Source organism: Panthera onca, chromosome X (assembly GCF_046562875.1).
Source record: "Panthera onca isolate mPanOnc1 chromosome X, mPanOnc1 haplotype 2, whole genome shotgun sequence".
Lineage (NCBI taxonomy): Eukaryota > Metazoa > Chordata > Mammalia > Carnivora > Felidae > Panthera > Panthera onca.
The window spans coordinates 96801142-96819944 of record NC_138357.1 but is presented as its reverse complement, the minus strand read 5'-3'; the positions used below and the strand labels follow the sequence as shown (position 1 = coordinate 96819944).

General features: G+C 43.5%; 1 protein-coding gene across 1 annotated transcript in view; it reads left to right on the top strand.

Annotated features, from left to right (window-relative positions):
- The window catches only part of LANCL3 (LanC like family member 3), a 95608-nt gene that overhangs the window by 65440 nt on the left and 11365 nt on the right, over positions 1-18803 (top strand). The window contains exons 2-3 of the mRNA XM_081792415.1: positions 10836-10959; positions 14190-14387. Of these exons, the coding sequence (XP_081648541.1) occupies positions 10836-10959; positions 14190-14387 (322 nt within the window). The remainder of the gene's footprint in view (positions 1-10835; positions 10960-14189; positions 14388-18803) is intronic.

The window sequence follows — 18803 nt, the reverse complement described above, 5'->3', positions numbered from 1 at the left end:
GGAAATGAATGCTAGCAATGCTGTTAGGTTGGCACTTTATGGCTACCCAGTTGATGGGAGTGTGGCCGTTAAGTCACCCAATGAACAGTGACTTAAAAAGGGAATAATTTTTCCGTCCTGACAAGAGTCTGGAGACAGGTAGTCCTGGTTGTGGTACAGATGCTCAATGATTTCCAGAAACTGCAGGATCTTTTTTCCTCCTCCATCATTCTTTGCATGTTGGCCTTTGATCCATGTGATCATTGCCTCAGGATGCAAAATGGTTGCTGTAGTTCTAGGCCTCACACAAACATCCAAAGCACCAAAAAAAGGAGAGGCAGGTAACAGCCAAGTCCATCCACTTTATTTTCATTTATCACAAAATAATAAGCTTTCTAGGAAGCTCTTGCCCCAGCAGATATCCCCATTGGTCAAAATGAGGCTACATAGCCAACCCTAGCTTTAGGGAAGGCTGAGAACTGAGTATCTGGCAAGAGACAAAAGGATTGAGATGATTGGCTGAGGCTGTTCACTATTTATAACCTGAAGCTAAATACAGTTGTCACTCTAATAAAATTGAGATCTAGTTATCAAGGAATAAGGGGGAGAATGGATGCTGAGTAGCTAACTAATGGTGGAAGGCACAAATATGTAATCAGAATTTCCTATTTGGAAAGGCATTTACTACATACTATTACTATATACTATATACTATACTATTACTATTTACTATATACCTGATTACACTCAACTACTCATCTCTATTTTCTGTACTCTCTAGCACAGTGTCGTGCACCCAGCAAGTACTTGAAAAAATGTCTGTTGAACCATGATTTGAGAATATTGCAATGATATATTCATTCAGCAGTGGCTTAGAGAAGGGTGTGATGTGAAATGTCAACTATGCATCCAGCCTTAATAACATATGTATGTATGTATGTACGTATGTATGTATGTATTTAGGTGATCTCTACACCCAATGTGGGGCTCGAACTCACAGCCCTGAGATCAAGTGTCCTGTGCTCTTCCGACTGAGCCAGCCACGTGCCCGTCATTCACTTTAGAGGCATCAAGAGGCCAGAGACTATAATATTCAAGTAATCAGTGCCAAGAGGCTAAAACAATTTCTAGTTCTTTAAGCTTTCTACTTAGGAAGAAAGTACATAAGAGAATATGCATCTTGATAACATACCTAGGATAGAGGACAGGTTAAACATGCATTAAGATCTCACTGCAAAGGACCTTTGGCCTAGCCTATAAGAAATGAAACCACTGAAACATACCATCTCATCCACATCCCAGAATTAGAGCCCAAATAAGTATAGATAAATTTGTAAATAGTTGTCATGAATCACAAAATAACAAAATTCTATTGCCAAAAGCACATTAAAGACCATTTTGGAGCGCCTGGGTGGCTCAGTCAGTTAAGCGTTGGACTCTTGATTTTGGCTCAGGTCATGATCTCAGGGTTGTGAGATCGATCCCGGTGTTGGGCTTTGCGATGGGCGTGGAGCCTGCTTGGGATTCTTTCTGTCCCTCTGCCCCTCCACCACTTGCACACGTGCACTTTCTCCCACTCAAAAACAAAAACCAAACCACCAGCTTAACTCCTTATTTTTTCACATGAGGAAACTGAGGTCCAGAGAGGTTACATGATTGGTCTAAAGTCACATAGTTAGTGAGAGACTTGTCTAGAAACCAGATAATCTTGAGAGGTATTTTACAGAAGCAAAGAAACATGGTTTGGGGTAAGTGGGACCCTGTAAGCTCAAAGTTTGGGGATGAGAAAAATAAATACACACACATGAAGGGCCATCCATTACTAGCATATCAATTATAAATTACAACAACTTAGGGATGTGAGCTGACACAAGCTGGTCCTTGGGTGGAGCCTGGGGCTGAGTGGTGAGCAACAGCAGGGTTATTTTATGATACAGATACTGAGCACAGACCCCCCCCCCCACCCAGGCCTATGGTACTGAATGGTGGGAGTTGAGTCACTAATTAAACTTTGGATGTCTGTTTCAACTATAGCTTATGTATCAGCTATAGCTTATAGCTTATAGCCTGTTTCAATTTATAGCTTATGTATCGTGCATATGCTTAATGCCAGAAATTGTGCTAAGGGTCTTTTGTGGAGTCCTTGTAGCAATGCAGTGAGATGGGTAGGTCTTACTTTTGCTGCTTTTTCCAAACGAGTAAACTGAGGCTTAGAAAGTACAGCAGCCCTCCCCCCCCCCCCCCCCCCACTTATCCACAGGGTATACATTTTAAGACTCCCCAGTGGATGCCTGAAACCATAGATAGTACTGACCCCTATATGTACTATGCTTTTTCCCATACATACATACCTATGATGAAGTTTAATTTATAAATTAGGCACAGAAAGAGATCAATGACAAAACTAACAATAAAATAGAATTAAAACAATACATTGTAATAAAACGTATGTGAATGTGGTCTTTCTCAAAATATCTTACTGTACTGTACTCTTGTGCTGATGTGAGATGATAAACTGCCTACATGATGAGCTGAAGAGAGGTGAATGACACAATCGTTGGGCGTCTGGGTAGCACAGTCGGTTAAGCATTCGACTTTGGCTCAGGTCATGATCTCATGGTTCGTGGGTTCGAGCCCCGCATCAGGCTCTGTGCTGACAGCTCAGAGCCTGCTTTGATTCTGTGTCCCCCTCTCTCTCTCTCTCTGCCCCTCGTCTGTCTCTTTCTTAAAAATAAATTCACATTAAAAAATAAATTAAGGTGGGGCTCCTGGGTGGCTCAGTCGGTTGAGCGTCCGACTTCAGCTCAGGTCATGATCTCGCGGTCCATGAGTTCGAGCCCCGCGTCAGGCTCTGGGCTGATGGCTCGGAGCCTGGAGCCTGCTTCCGATTCTGTGTCTCCCTCTCTCTCTGCCCTTCCCCCATTCATGCTCTATCTCTCTCTGTCTCAAAAATAAATAAATGTTAAAAAAAATTTAATTATAAAATAAATTAAGGAAGTTAGGGGCGCCTGGGTGGCTCAGTCGGTTGAGCATCCAACTTCGGCTCAGGTCATGATCTCATGGTTTGTGAGTTCGAGCCCCGCATCTGGCTCTGTGCTGACAGCTCAGAGCCTGGGGCCTGCTTCAGATTCTGTGTCTCCCTCTCTCTCTGCCCCTCCCCCACTTGCTCTCTCTCTCTCTCTCTCTCTCTCTCTCTCTCAAAAATAGACATTAAAAATTTTTTTTTAAATGACACAGGCATTGTGACTTAGCAATAGGCTACTATTGACCTGATGACTCATCAGAAGGAGGATCACTTCTTCGGGACTGAGTTTGCCCAAGGGTAACTGAAACCACAGGAAACAAAAGCTCAGATACAGAGAGCTTGCTGCGGAAGTAACTTGCTTAAACCCACCATGCTAGAAAGTGCTGAAGCTAAGTCTGGAACTCTGGTCTGTCTGATCTGAAAGCCCCTATGTTTTCTTATCATGCTGTGCTCCTTCTTTTGGCTCAAGAGCCAGACCCCTTCAATGCCTCGGGAACCAGAGTTTGGAATCCTGAGGAACCTTAGAGGCCACCTAGTACAGTGCTGTTCACTGGGTTGTTTCCAGACCAGCAGCATGCCCACTACCTGAGAACTTGTTAAGAATATAAGATCTCAGGCCCCAGTCCACAGCTGTTGAGTCAGAATGTCTGCGGGTAGGGCCCAGGAGGCTCTGTTTTAGCTAGCTAGCTCACTAGGTGATTTTTAAGGCACACTAAAATTTAAGAAGCACTGGGTTAGTAGACAGATTCTAGTCCAGTCTCTTTATGTTAAAGATGAGGAAACAGAGTTGTGCTGACTTAACCATGGTCACTGTAGCAGAGTTGGATCTCAAGCCCAGACCTCCTGAATCCTAGTCCAGTGTGCTGTCTGCTGTGTTCTTTAGTTTCTCTATTACTGTCCCACAATATGTGCTTTGGTTCCTGTCTTGGAAACACCGGATGAGGTTCAGTAGACCTCTGACCTGACCTAGCATATCCACTCATGTGGCATATCTGGTTTCTCCCTTCCACTCCTCCATGATTCAGACCAAAGGTGTTTATCCAGACCTGGGACTATCTTCTGTTTGGGAAGTCTTTTCCTCTTCTTCCCTTTAGCTCTTCTCCTGTCCTCCTTTTCCTTCTTCATCATGTATTATTATTATTATTATTATTATTATTACCTTGCTTTTGAAAACCATTTTGCATTCATTCAATATTTCATAGCAGTGATTCTCAAATTTTACCATACTTTGGAATCGCCCAGGGAGCTTTAAAAATACTGATGCCTGGGGGCGCCTGGGTGGCGCAGTCGGTTGGGCGTCCGACTTCAGCCAGGTCACGATCTCGCGGTCCGTGAGTTCGAGCCCCGCGTCGGGCTCTGGGCTGATGGCTCGGAGCCTGGAGCCTGTTTCCGATTCTGTGTCTCCCTCTCTCACTGCCCCTCCCCCGTTCATGCTCTGTCTCTCTCTGTCCCAAAAATAAATGAAAAACGTTGAAAAAAAAAATTAAAAAAAAAAAAAAATACTGATGCCTGAGTCTCACATCCAGACAGTCTGATGTAATTGGTTGGGGGTGTGGCCAGGCCTTCATGATTTTTAAAAGCTCCCCAGGTGATTGCAGTGTGCAGCCAACCACTGGCAACTGCTTTTTTAGGAGTCTCACCATGACTGGAGGAGGTAGGTGGGGCAAGTGTTTGTGATCCCCTTTCCATAGATAAGGAAGCTCAGGCTCTGAGACATCTGGTGTCTTGTCGAAAACAATGAAATCACCTAGTGACACTTGGTGGCTTACCAGGTACTTATAATAAATCTTTAAAGCCAGCTGTCAGTCTGCAAGAATGGGGTAAAACCTGTTTTTCTTTTCTGGTTCCCAGTGTTTTTTGGGCTTGTGTTTCCTGACATGAGAAGGGAAAAGACACAACTTTGCAATGGCATCTGGGACCAAATGGTTATAACTGAAATTCCCTGCTCAATGCCTTTAATAACTCGAAGATAATCATGAACTAGAGCACCCCCCCCCATCCCCCCTGCCATTCATCACCCAACATAATAATGGTCAGAGAACATCAGGAAAACCAGATGGAAGAGACTTGCTCATTCTGCACCAGCACATGTGCCCCATTTGGAGACCAATTAAGAAAATAACAAACCTGGCCACATTGGCTAAGGGAACTCTCCACTGGGGCTTGCAAATTTGAGCACGTGTTTCCCATGCATGGTATATTGGAAGAGAATTTCCCATTGGTGTTTGCTTCTCTTTTCTGGGTATCCTGATCATTTAAATTATGGTGTGCAGTGTTCTTGGCTGGTGCTTGCTTTTATTTCCCTGGATGTCTCTGGGAACTTCCTATAGTTCCTTCAGTCTAATTTCTCACCCTTCCCAGGAGAGATCATCTGCTGCAACCAGCCTCTCTGTTCCCATAATGCCTTGCTCCTTCAGGTGTGTTCCCTGCACCAGCAGCCACAGCAACAACATTACCACCTGGGAGCTTATTAGAAATGTAGAATCCCGGTCCCATCCCAGACCCACTGACTCAGAATCTGCGTTTTAAGAAGAACACCCGAGTAATTGGCACGTGGTGGTTTAAGAGGTGTTGCCCTAATACCCAGAGTTTTTTCCCCATCATCCCACAGTTTAAAATGCTCTCCCTCCTGGCTACTTTCATTTATCCACTTCCTAATTGTCCTTCAAAGCTTAGCTTGGATCCCTCTCCATCTGTGAGTCCCCCAATATTTATTCCCTCCACTTTACCGCTATAGGTCATGACTTTTAGAATTTGAACCAATATTGAATGTTTCGTTATTTAAATAGTTCGGGTATTATTAGCCTAATTATTAAGATTACTTCTCCCCCCGAAATGCCTTGCACAGGCTTTGCACAAACGAATTGTTCGGTTCATCAAGATCTATTTCCTGCTTGAAAGCTGTCCTTAGCCCTATCCTTTCTCTTTAAGCTCCTTCTACCTTAAAGGAGCTTCCCTGAGTTTTTGTCCCCTCAGCACCTGAAGTAAATCTCCACCCACTCCAGAGATTTTGTGAAGCCCTGGCTCTTCTCTGTAACCTACTGGGTTCCAACCAAACCACAACTCCAAAAAGTCATAAAAAGTAAAAAACAAAACAAACCAAAAAAACAAAAAAACAAAAACCTAACCAATTGTGGATATTGACTTTCTCCAGAAAAGTTTCCCTAACTTTTTCATTTGAAATTATTTGGACTGGGCATTTTTAAAAAGAAGTTTCCTTTTGGGGTTGGGGTGTTTTTCCTGCCTTACGATGGTGCCCATGGGAAACTTAGGATTGTCTCTGGCTCTCTCGTGGGATGTGCCATGAAGTGTTCTCTCTTTTACTGGCCCCAGACCCTGAGGCAAGAGACACATCTTTGAGACTACCATCTCCCCAAATTGCAGGAGGGAGCAGGGGGCACGTATCCTAGCTACCTATAAATCCCAAGACCTATCCCGGGGATTGTAGGCTCTCTCCTGAGGCTTGGCACAAGGGGGTGTAGGAAGGAGAGCAGGAGCTCCAAACGAACTTTGAACTTCCTGGTTTCCTTTCTGCGTCAACTTTTCCTACCGTGAACAGCTTTTAGTTCCATCTTGACCTTATATGTCCTTCAAATCTACTGTTTATGGTATCAACTTAAAGTTCAAAAATACCCAGGTTCTAACAACTCAAAAACCTTTTCCTCAAAGCTGTGGTCCATGGTTATCAAGGCCTTTTAATGTTCACAGGTGGTCAAATGGCTTGTTTCTTTTCTCTGGGAAGAAGCCTCTGCCAGCACATATGGTAGTCAAAGGATTGGAGTCAGATAAATTGCTGATGAAAACACCAAAATTAATGTAAGATTTAGTCTGCTACATATTGGTGTGATATAGGAGTGGCTTTCTGCATTCCATGTAGATGGGCAGTCACACACTCAGGACGTTTTGGACTGTTGGTTACTGACATTGGCACTGGCTGATCTCTAGCTATAGTAGGACTGCCACTTCAGAGGGCCTGTGGGTAGGACACTTGCCCTGGAAAGATATGTGTGGTGAAGGAAGCTTTCTATGGCTTGGTTCATCTCATGGATTTCCTTAATGAAAATCTCTCCTCCACATGGAGGTGGTTCAACCACCGCACAACCTTCAGGTCGGGTCAGGAAACATAGCGTGGGCCTTATTGTTCTCTGTCTCTTCAATCTCAGAGTCCAGCCCAACAGGACTAGTTCACAACAGACACCTGTTTGAAAGCCAGTGAAGGGCATCAGCTAAACTAATGAAACTGCTTAAATCAAACCACAGCTGACTTGCTTTGTAGTTTTGAGATATTGTAATTTATTTTAATTCAGTGTAAAAAACAATTAAAGAACCAAATCCATCCAAGATATCAGTACACACACAGGCCTTAGGTGCTACAAATACAGGAGAGGGAGTTTGGGTTTGTTTTGGTAAATGCCTAATGGGCAGGGAGCCCCTTTTCTTCCATCCTGTCACTCCCCCTCCCCCCACCGCCCCACCCCACCCCGAAATGTCACTTCCTCATTCCGGGGCCTCTGCATCTCAGAAGCACAGTGGCCATCTTCTCAGAGGTAGAATGTGTGCTCACGTGGGTGTTCCTGTGTGCCAGGTGCAGGGATGGAAGAATGCCGGAGGAAGCAGACAGATGCGGTCACGTCTCTTCTTTCTGTGCTGTTTGCTCAGGGGGAAGAAAAAGAGCACACTCTTCATCTGTGTTCCTCCTCCACACACCTTTAATGAGCACTGTTTTCGGTTTTTATTTGCTCATCAATAAACCCAAGGGTAGGTCTTGTCTGTTCCCAGAGATAAAGAACTGCATGCATAACTGGTCTTTATCCAGCCAAACAAGCACAGTTTCTCTTTGTTTGTCACAGTGTTTCAGGGAGATAAGAGGAAACCACCCAGACATGATGCACAGACCCAGGAGGTTTTGAAATCCTTTGTAAACTCATGCTCTATTCTGAGCTGTGGATTAGTGATGGAAAGAAAGGAAGAGGGCATCACATATAACCTAAGTTGATTTTGCTCCTAGGTTTAAAACAAGCAGGTGAATCCCCCCGCCGCCCCCCCCCCACACACAAAGAGACAGAGAGAGGGTGGGGGGGGGGGAAATCATTAATAAATGTTCAACTGAGGAAAGAATAAGCTGATTCAATTATTAGCACAGAAGTAAAAATAGGGAGAATTCAAATGAGAATATACCCCGAAAATAGTGGACCTTTTTCCTATCACAAAAACTTTCTGTCTTATGGATTCAGACCAATATTGGCAGACAGGATCTAAGTTCAGTTGAAGAGCCACATATATTGCCAAGAAAACGTGGGCTGGGACCAGGTTAGAATCCTATTTTAAATTTTTTTCTAATGTTTATTCATTTTTGAGAGATCAAGAGAGACAGAGAGTGAGTGGGGGAGAGACAGAGAGAGAGAGGGAGACACAGACTCTGAAGCAGGCTCCAGGCTCTTAGCTGTCAGCACAGAGCCCAATGCAAGGTTCGAACCCATGAACTTCAAGATCATGACCTAAGCTGAAGTTGGACACTTAACCGACTGAGCTACCCAGGTGCCCCAAGGTTAGAGTCCTATTAAGTCCATGCCTTTTGAGGCTCTTGCAGGTTTCTGAGAGCAAGGCAGCCTAGAGGGGTTGATGTGAGACTGGTGATGGAAGCTGTTAAGTAGAGTAACATTAATAATAAACATAAGATCAGTTGGCACCGATAGAAGGGCACAAAGGAAAAGATGTTTTTAATAGCAAATGAAAATTTGGGGTAGCAATTTGAGTAGATGCAGGAAATCTCCTAGGAAATCATCTAGGGGAAATTTGCTATTGAGCTCTGGAAAAACCCAAGGTTGAGCCCTGAAATGATGGTGGGAGTGCCTGGGAGGATAGAATCGTCAGGAATTTAAGGCAGAAAGGAGAATACCCAAGAGACAAAGATAGGTAGCTAATGGAAGGAAAACTTAAGTTGAAAGCCACAACACCATTGCTTCAGAGCAACCAGGTAGAAAATGAGGAGATAGTGAAGTCTTAGTGAAGCTGAATGGTGCTTCATGGTCTGTGACACATATTCTGCATTACTGTCTCTTTCCACCCTTAGGCTCATGAACTTAAATTGCCCTATGGTAGACTTTTGACTATATCTCATCTCCAGTTCTGGATAGTGAATTCCCTGTAGGGAAAAGATATGTCCCAGGCTTTCTAGAATTTCCCCTATAATACCGAGTATGGGGCCTCACTGGAATAGTAGCTCAGTAAGTGTTAATTGGCAGAATTAGTTAATGAACAGCCTTCTCTTTAAGAAATTAATTAGGTAATCCCAAATTAAATGCTAGATTTGAGGAGCCAAAACCTGGATTATATGTTACCCTTCTCATGTTGAGTAAGTCAGAGGAGCAAAACCCTGCAGAAGGAAAGAGAGAGAGGAAGAGAGAAAGGAAGGAAAGAAGAGAGGGAGGAAGGAAGAAAGGAAGGAAGGAAGGAAAAGAAAGAAATCATTAGTACTTTATTTCAGAAGGAATCGGTGAGTATAATGCTAGATATCGGGCAAAAAGATTTGAGGTGTGAGTCTTAGGAGAGAGGCCAAAATGGAATGGACTTTTCCTTGATCCTTGATTCATTCAATCAGGCCAAGGCTGAACTTTAGGTGATTTTTGGAGGGGTGGGTGTGGAGGTGGGCAGTGGCCATGGTTACTCTGGCTAGTAATTTTCTGCTGCAGGTTTGTGTTTTTGGAAGGTTGACTTTGTGAAAGCAGAGGTCTTGTCTACCTTGTTCGCTGTCATACCTCCAGCATCCAGAACAGCTCTCTTGCCATATAGTAGGGACTTAAGAAATAATTGGGGAAAGAAGGGAAAAAGGGAGGGCTCTGCTTTCATGCAAGTAAACCTGGTACTTACTCGCTCCCTTATGGGTTACCAAAGGCCCCCTCAGGTTCTGTGTTAGCAATCAGAGATACCAAAAAGGTGAGATGCCTCTTTGCCCCCAAATAAGTGATCGTCTAGTGGAGAGAGAGGGAGGGAGAGACAGAGAGAAACATACCAGGTGGTAAGTGCTCCTCCAAAGAGTCATGGTAAAGATAGAGTGGGCCAAAGGGAGCAGGGAGCATCTCATCTGCCCTGAGGAAGAGTGGGCGGCAGAAAACATCTCAATCCTGAGCAGAATCCTAATAAACTCAACGAGGCTTTGTAGGCTTGAGAATGTTTTAATCTCTATAGTCCTAAAACGGACTGTGGGTATATTGAGTCAACTATGGAAGATGGCGAGTCATTGCATTTTAGCCATTGTCTATTCAGGGTCATTTTGCTACTGAAAGTTATTTTGCCTTGGTGCCCACTGGACTTTGGTTTCATTCCGGGAATGCAAAGGCTACAGTGAGTCTGTCATGCGGCAGCGTCTCATAGAATTGTGGCTTTATAAGCGCAGTCTAAATGACACAGACTGAAGGCCCATTGTCTGGTCCAGACCTGCACCACACACTGGGAGTAACAGCTTTGTTAAGCATGATGGGTTAGGCCCAGTCTTTGTTCTTTTCTGAGCACTTTCTCGTTCCTATGACAAGGATTAATGATACAACCACTGTAAAGTGGTCTTTGCATTTTATAAAAGCCTTTAGCAATAAAAGTGCGTGTTTCCCCATCAACACAGCAAATTTTCTGAAGAGGGTGGATAAACTTGACAACAGCAAGAGCATCAGTTGTTTGAAAAAAAGTTCTGGCTGGCTAAGCTTATTTACACAAAGGAAAAGGATGTGTGGGGTGGGGGGTGGATATGCTGATGAACTCTTTAACAAGAAAATCCAGGGTCTGAGGAAAAAAGAAGATCCTGATTGGACTTCTGCTTCTTGATTTCCTTACACAGGTACTGAGCCCAGCACAGATCAAATCAATTTGCCAGGCGATTCTGGACTCTGGGAAGCAGTACGCCATGAAAAAAAGGAAGCCATTCCCTCTGATGTACTCTTACTATGGAACTGAATACTTGGGTGAGTGAAGGTGTTGTTGGCAAAGTCCTGTAGGAAGAAGGGAGTCCCTGATACCCGCACTGACTACAAACTAGATTTTTTTTTTGGGGGGGGGGGCATAGGTCATTCCTCTTCATTTCACTAGAAACACTTTAAAATGCCACTTGAAAACAAATATTGATAGATACTACAAATCACAATTGAATGTTTGTTTTCATAGCTTGACAGAAAGGCAGCTATTGTAATGATTACTTTTACTAAAGACTAAAATCCTTATTCTAGATCGTGAGTTCATTGGCTGAATTTCACTGAAAGTTTGTGAACAGTTTATACACTCATTGCCAATAGTGCCAATGCACAGGGACACACGATGAAGCCAGTAACAGTTTCAAGTGTTTAATGCTAGTGGGTTACTAACAGACTGCTTACTGAATCACAACGGCCCCTTTTGAGCTAGAAGGCATGTAAAGTGAAAATTACTTACTCCCCTTTTGAATCTTTCAGTGGCTCCCTGAAAGAGAGTCCTGAGCATGACTCGCAAGGCCCTTTGTAGATTCCTGTTCCCTTCTCCAAACTCAGGCTTTATCTCCCTCCCTTTTCTGGGTCTGTGCAGCGTAATCTCCTCCAAGCCAAGTGTTCTCATAGCTTCAGAATCTCTGTGCCTCTTCCTTTTGCCTAGAAGGCCCAGCCTCCTCCAACCCCTTCAATTCTCTGTAATACTACTACACAGACTTCAAGACTGATCAGACATCACCAGAGCTATTGAGAAACTTGGTGCTTTTGGAAAATGGGTCTATTGAATCCTCTCTGGAAAAACATTCACATGTTTCAGGTTTTGCCCTGAAGCAAAATTGGCCTGCCAAGTGTGGTCACCCTGCCACACTTATATTGGAGCCCTTATCACATCACACTCTATTTAGTGGCTTACCTGTCCGACCGCCTCAGCCGGCTTTGTGCACCTTCAGGATGTGGACTTTTGCTTACTTATCCTTGTGATCCCTGGTCGTTTACCAAGAACCTGTGCCTAATGAGGGTACCCAAATGAATGAGTGAATAGCTGATGAACAACTTCAGCAGTGAGCATATAGACTGGGAGTTCTCTGAGAGACTTCTCAAAGAACCTTTAAGTTCCTGACTGAGTTTCTCTAGAATCAGACCTTGAGACAAGGATTTGGATATAAATGGCTTGACCCTAGGAAGTGTTGATAGAGGAATGAGGAAGTGAGAGTACAGAAAAAGGTTAATAGAGGATGTAATTGTGAGCAACTGTGGGTAACTCAGGCTTGGTCCCACTGGGGTCCCTGAAGGCTGTATAGAATGTACCTCAGAATTGTCCCACCTAAATAATGAGGAAACTGGAGTATTCATCCACCAACTCCCTGCTTCATGGGTTGAGGGGCTGCTCCCACACCTGCTAATTCCCTAGGACTTCCACCCTGCTCCTGTGGGCTGGGCATACCCCTGTGGCCAGAGAAAGCCTCAGGCAGAATGATCAATGCTTCAGATGGAAGGTGAGGAGGAGGATAGGTGCACCAGAATGGTGAGTGTAGACGAGGTAATGGGCAGGACACTGACAGTGTCTGCTAGAGTTCCTTAATAGAACTATTCTTTTCATTTTTTCATCTTTTTTAGAGAAATTAACATTCTAGACATTTACATGTATAGCACAAACCAGATGGCTATCTGATGCATAAATATTTTCCTGGAAAGGAAGCTTTTTTTTCCCTAACAATTTAAAAGCCATTGAAAGAAAGGCACCTTCAAGTATTACAACTGAATTTTAAGAAGAATCATCTTTGACAGGATAAAACTGTAAGGCCTTTTTTGGGCAGCCAAGAGTTCCGAGGGCCTGAGTGCAAAGAGAAAGCTTCACAGTTACAGAGTTGTTTAAAGAACAAGCCCTCCGAATATATTGAACCCAGCACCTCCCACCAACCAGCATTCTATTCATTAGGAATGAGTGAAAACCCCTGCAGGGCTGGGCTGACTTTTACCTTTGGTGAGCTAGCTCCTTCTCTGAAAGCAGGCTCAGGCCTTTGCTAGTACAGTACCCTATGCTGGAACTCCTAGGAATTCTTCAAGACTTGCTCAGATGACACTACCTGTGTAGACAGAACCTCAAGTGCTCCCTCAGATCCTCCCATGGTTCTGTTAGCTCCTGATACACATCTCTCATAACAGCATTTATCACTTCATATTCTATTTGTCTATTTATGAGTCTGGCTTTCTCACTGTACCATATGGGGAGGTCTTCAAGAATCAGACCAAGTCACATGCATCTGTGTACCCCCAGGGTTTAGTGCCCGATATACAGTGCTAAATGTGAAGGATTAAGTAAATTAATACCTGTTATTAGTGTTTAACTTTACAGAAGAAGGGATTTAGTCTGTTTTGTTCATTCATTTATCTTCAACACCGAGAACAGTATCTGGTACGTATTAGGTGCTTAATTCTGATGTGTTGAGTGAATGAATGAATGTTTAGATACCTAGAACAAATTATTTTTAAGCACTGTAGGAGGATTTTCATAAAAGCTATTGGTATGTTAATTACAAAGTTTAAATTTTTTTAATGTTTATTTATTTTTGAGAGAGAGAAAGACAGAATGCGAGCAGGGGAGGGGCAGAGAGAGAGACACACAGAGGATCTGAGGCAGGCTCCAGGCTCCAAGCTGTCGGCACAGAGCCTGACGCAGAGCTCGAACTCAGGAACCGTGAGATCATGACCTGAGCCGAAGTAGGACGCCTAACTGACTAAGCCACCCAGGTGCCCCACCTTTCTTTAAAAAATTTTTTAAATTACATTTTATTTTTCTATGTTAATTGAAAAGTTTATAAAAAAATCTTTTCTCTAAAACAGGGGTTGTCACTAACTATTTTTCTATAAAGGGATAGACAATAAAGATTTTAGGCTTTGTGGGCTATATGTCTCTGTCACAAACACAGCTCTGCCACTGTAGCACAAAAGGAGCCATAGATAACACACAAATGAATGAACGTGGCTCTATTTCAATGAATCTTTATTTACAAAAACAGGCAGTGAGTCAGATGCGGCCTTCAGGCTGTAGTGTGCTGATCCCTGTTCTAACATATGCTCCCCAGAAGCCTAGTTCTTAGGAGCTTTATTATTATATGACTGTGTGTGCTTCACGTAATATTGCCATTCATTTTTTTATACTCTGTCCTTTCACTAAACCAAACGGGCTCTCTTCCCAATTGTGTGAATTAATTATGCTTTGTGTGTTGATATAGGAGCGGCTCATGGCCTGTCGTCCATTCTCCAGATGCTTCTTTCTTACCACGAGCACCTCAAGCCCTCAGATCAGGAGCTGGTATGGCAGAGTGTGGACTTCCTCATGGAGCAGGAGCAGAACTGCAACTGGCCACCTGAGCTTGGCGAGGCCATCGAGAGGGAGAATGAGCTGGTGCACTGGTGCCATGGCGCCCCAGGTCTCACCCACGCTATTATCTGAAAACGTTGCCTTTCACTGGGCTTAGCCAAAGAGAGGTGTTTTTCTCTGAGAAGTGACGGTATTTCTCATCTATGCGATGACTACATGAGATTGAAAGGTCAAGATGAAACTTGTCAAAGCTAAAAAAGTCTTGATCCGTAAAGGATCTCCAGGACTGATCCTGTAGTTTTAAGAATACATGATCAGTGTCTATTTGTATATAAATTAAACTAGCACTGTCCAATAAAATATAAGATGAGCCACATATGAAATTAAATTTTTAGTAGCCTCATTAAAATGTAAAAAGACACAGGTGAAACGAATCTCAGTAAGATATATTTTATAACCCAACATACCCCAAGTATGATTTCAACATGCAAACAATTTAAAAATTAAGCTGTTTTATACCTTTTTCATACTAAAGTCTTGGAAACCCAGTGCATATCTTACAGTGATACCCCATCGCAATTCCGACTAGCCACATAGAAAGTACTTAATAGGTACATTGGACAGTGTGGATCTGGAGGCTGGTAGTTCAAAATGTGGTCCCTGGACCAGTGGCATGGGCAACATGGAGCTGGTTAGAAATGCAGAGCTTCAGGCCCCACCCCAGACCCACTGAATCAGAATCTGCACGTTCACAAGATCCCTGCGTAATCTATATGTGCATTAAGGTTTGAGATGCACCATTCTATAATTCTTCAAATGAGGATTTTCATCATTACCTCGTAAAAAGTCTAGAGAACTGAGAAGCCATTTGCAGTGAACTCTCTGGAATTGAGCCTAGAAACTTATCAGACTCCATCTTTTCTTTCTCTTTTTTAAACAAAATCCCATTACACTGTTAGGCCTTCTGAGAAGGGGCAGTTTGAAATAAGTTAAATTCAAATAAATCAATTAATTTTGGTCGAGTGGCCGGGGGAGAGATTTAAAATAGCAAAATAACACAAAAAGTTTGGATTAGGAACAGATTTAATTTTCAAGGCTATGCTTCAATGCCGTGAGCACAACTGTAGAATATATTAGATTTCTCTGTAGTTTGCTACCTGATTTTTATTACTTCCTTTCCCCTCCTTCTCTAATTAATGTTCTTTAATCCCACTGTAATTCGGTTTTTTTCTTTGGTCCTGTCTCAGTTCAATAATAACATAAGTTTTGGCTCATTGGCCAGATTCTCTCTGCCGGCCGCATTTACCTAAGGAAGGGACTTCAAAGGCTCCTATGTGTGCTTGTACCAGCGCCAGGCATTGTGCATTATGTCCAAGCTAATTCCCGCTGGTGGTAATTTGAGTCCATTTCTTCTTGCTTTGAACTTTTTGGAGAAAAACACGGTTGTTGACCATTCTGGAAATGCTCTCTCTTCATGTTACACTCAGCACTCCACTTCCCATTTCTCGTGAATCATTTTGAGTGATGGTTTGAGTGATGGCGGATACGCCAAGCACCCCCAGAATCCTTGAATTTCGGAGGTGTCCCAAGTTAAATATAGAGTATTTTAAAGGGACTCAATGTGCTGGTAAGACCCCTATGAAGCATGGGAAGATAATCCATTAAAACAAGTGACTGGGTCAGTTCATTGATGTGGGTATCTTACAGGGCACTTATTTTGTCCTCTTTATATGCCACATGCCTTCTGTCTTTGTAAATCCTGTGCTGTAACAGTATAGCGTAGGATTCATCACCTTGGGGACTTTATTTGTCCTCATATATCATTCACGTTCAGTGTCTTGGTAAGATTAAATATAGGCTGCAGAGCAAAATCATTTAACCCATGTTTTCACTGGACTGCCCCAAATAAACCAAGTCACAAATGAATAAAGAACCAAATGGGGCCCGTTATTTATGCCAACCTGCACTCCCAATCAAGGGTATTAGTCTTCCTTTTATGAAATGTACCCAAAACAGCATAAGAATGATTATAAATCTGATAAGTACAGGTTAAAAACCATCATGATTTTTCTGAATTCAGCAACAGTAAGCTCTCCCAAAATTCTAAAACAGATGACTTAGAAAAATAATTTTCACTTGTTCAAGGAAAATATTTTTGAGGCTAGATTTGTGAACAGCACAGATGGTTTGGGGCAGCAGACTGATTCTGTGATTAAAAACCTGCCAGAGATAATCCAAATGTGGAATTTCATCAGTGATACCTTATCTCCCCCTATAATTGTTTCCTATTGACTGTCCTTCACCCCACCTCTACAGGTGACAGACAGCCTTAGTTACCATGTATGTGGTGTGGAAGTAGTTCTTGACTCGAAGTGAATAACCTTGGGTTCTAATTGTAGCTCCAACACTAACCACTAAATGACCTTGAGAAAACGCTTTGTGCCTTTTGTGCCTCTGTTTCTTCATCTGTGAAATGAGTCTGTTGAGATTCCTATGACCTCTTCATAGCCTTAATGATTCTGAAATGCAGGATGAGAGTCATTTACAAAATCATTAAAATAAATGCTGTGGCTAAAATAAACTCTGGATTGCATTATGTTATGTCACTACTGTGGTGACACTGACAGTGCATTTCCTTTACTCTGTGTGAAACACAGGTGTGGCTCTTTTTTAACATCATTTCACAAGGGCTCCTGAGTATGTGACCTTGAATGGAGAACAAGGGCTTGTGCAGTGCAAGTGTCTTTGGTCACTAAACCTTGTCGTGCACTGTATAATGCACACCTCTGTGCAATTACGGACTGCACAGCGGACTTGGGTGGTGATTCTCCAATGTGTTGAAACTATGCATGCCAAGTCGAGCTGTCACAGGGCTCTGCTAGATTGCATGCTTGCACAGGTTTGGCTTCTCAAGCCATATTTCTTAAGTAATGATTTCTTCCCCCCCCCCCCCCACTTGTGTTTGGTAAACACATAATCATTGCTGACTTAGGTTTCTTATCAGTGCTCTGGCGACAAAATGACACGGTTCCTATCAAAAGCAAAGAAACCCAACATCCTTCCTTTTAGATTAAGCAGCCTTATTGTGGATTTCAATGGGGTCAGGTTAGAATATGTTTAGAAGTCTTCTAAGGTCCCTTCCATGTACCATTCTGTGATCCAGGCTGCAGGAAGAGGCCCTTTGTCTCTTGCCAGAACCATAGAATCAATGGCTATTAAGCTGCCTTGGGCTAATACATCCGTTGGACCGTATCAGCCCTTCTTGTTTCCACACCTCATTTCCGCTTCAGGGTTGGCCTGTACCGGGGTGGGAAATGAGACGTTCTAAGGTCAGCAGACATTTATGGAGCCCCTGCCATGTCAAATGCCATGCCACAGACTAGGGGAGCAAAAACGGATGGGATGGAGTTCCCGCCCTTGGGTGGTTTGCACTATCCTAGGGGAGCCAGGCATATAAACAGGTAATTTTAATATGATATAGTGTAAGTGCTAAGATTTGTATAGGGAATGATGGGAACTCAGGAGAGGGATTCCTGGTGCCCCTCCAGGTTTAGGGAAGGCTTCCAGGAGGCAGTGATGCCTGAGATAAGTTGGCCAAGCCAGGAAAGTTGGGAAGTGTGTTCCAAGAAGAGTCATTTAGAGGCTCGGAACCACATAGTGAAGGAAGGGGAACTGTGGGTGGTTTGGTTTTACTGAAGTGAAGAGCTTCAAGTAGGTAATGGAGGAGAAGAGGAAGAACAGAGTCACAAAGCTCAGTCACAAAGGGCTTTCTGTGTCTCACCTGGATACCAGCTTCACCTGGTCCTGAGGGGAAGCTGAGAAGCACAGATTACACCACAGAGTTGGTCCATCTTGAGGCAGGAGAGCTGACCTTTGGTATCCCTGGGTCAGCCAGTCATTGGCTGAAATCTGTGGGGCTGGTGGGCATATAGCATAGCCTCCCATTTGACTGAGGGCAAATCTCCCAGGAAGAGGGCAGCTGTGAGCTTTATTAGTGGCCAACTCCTAGCAACTGGGAGATGGGGCGCATGCCAGTAAGGTCAAGGGGATCCAGCAGAACACCCAGGGCTTTCAGTTCACCTGGCTAATACCTCCTCATCTTTGGTAGTCAGGCTAGATTGTGTCCCTCCCCCTAGTGGGCCTTTCCTGCCTCTAGGTGTGGGTTAGGAGCCTCCCTGTGTGCTTCCCCTCACATAACCTAATGGATGCCTCCAGTTAGGTTATAAACACTATGAAGGCAGGGGCTATTTAAAACCTGGGACACCTACTCCTGTACCTGGCATATGGTAGCTACTCAGTATCTTAACAGCCACCAAGTCCTGTGAGCCTTTCATTATTTAGCCTCTTTGCCATCTTTCTGCCAACATGATCAGCTCATAGCTACCCCATTGTACTTCTGGAGGTCTCTCGACACCACTGTGGGACATTTTGTCTGTAATGCTAATCCTGTCATTAAAAATAAAAACCAGCCAATCCCCAACAAAACACTGCACCACTGGTCTTCATGTGGGTTTTTTGTCCTGGC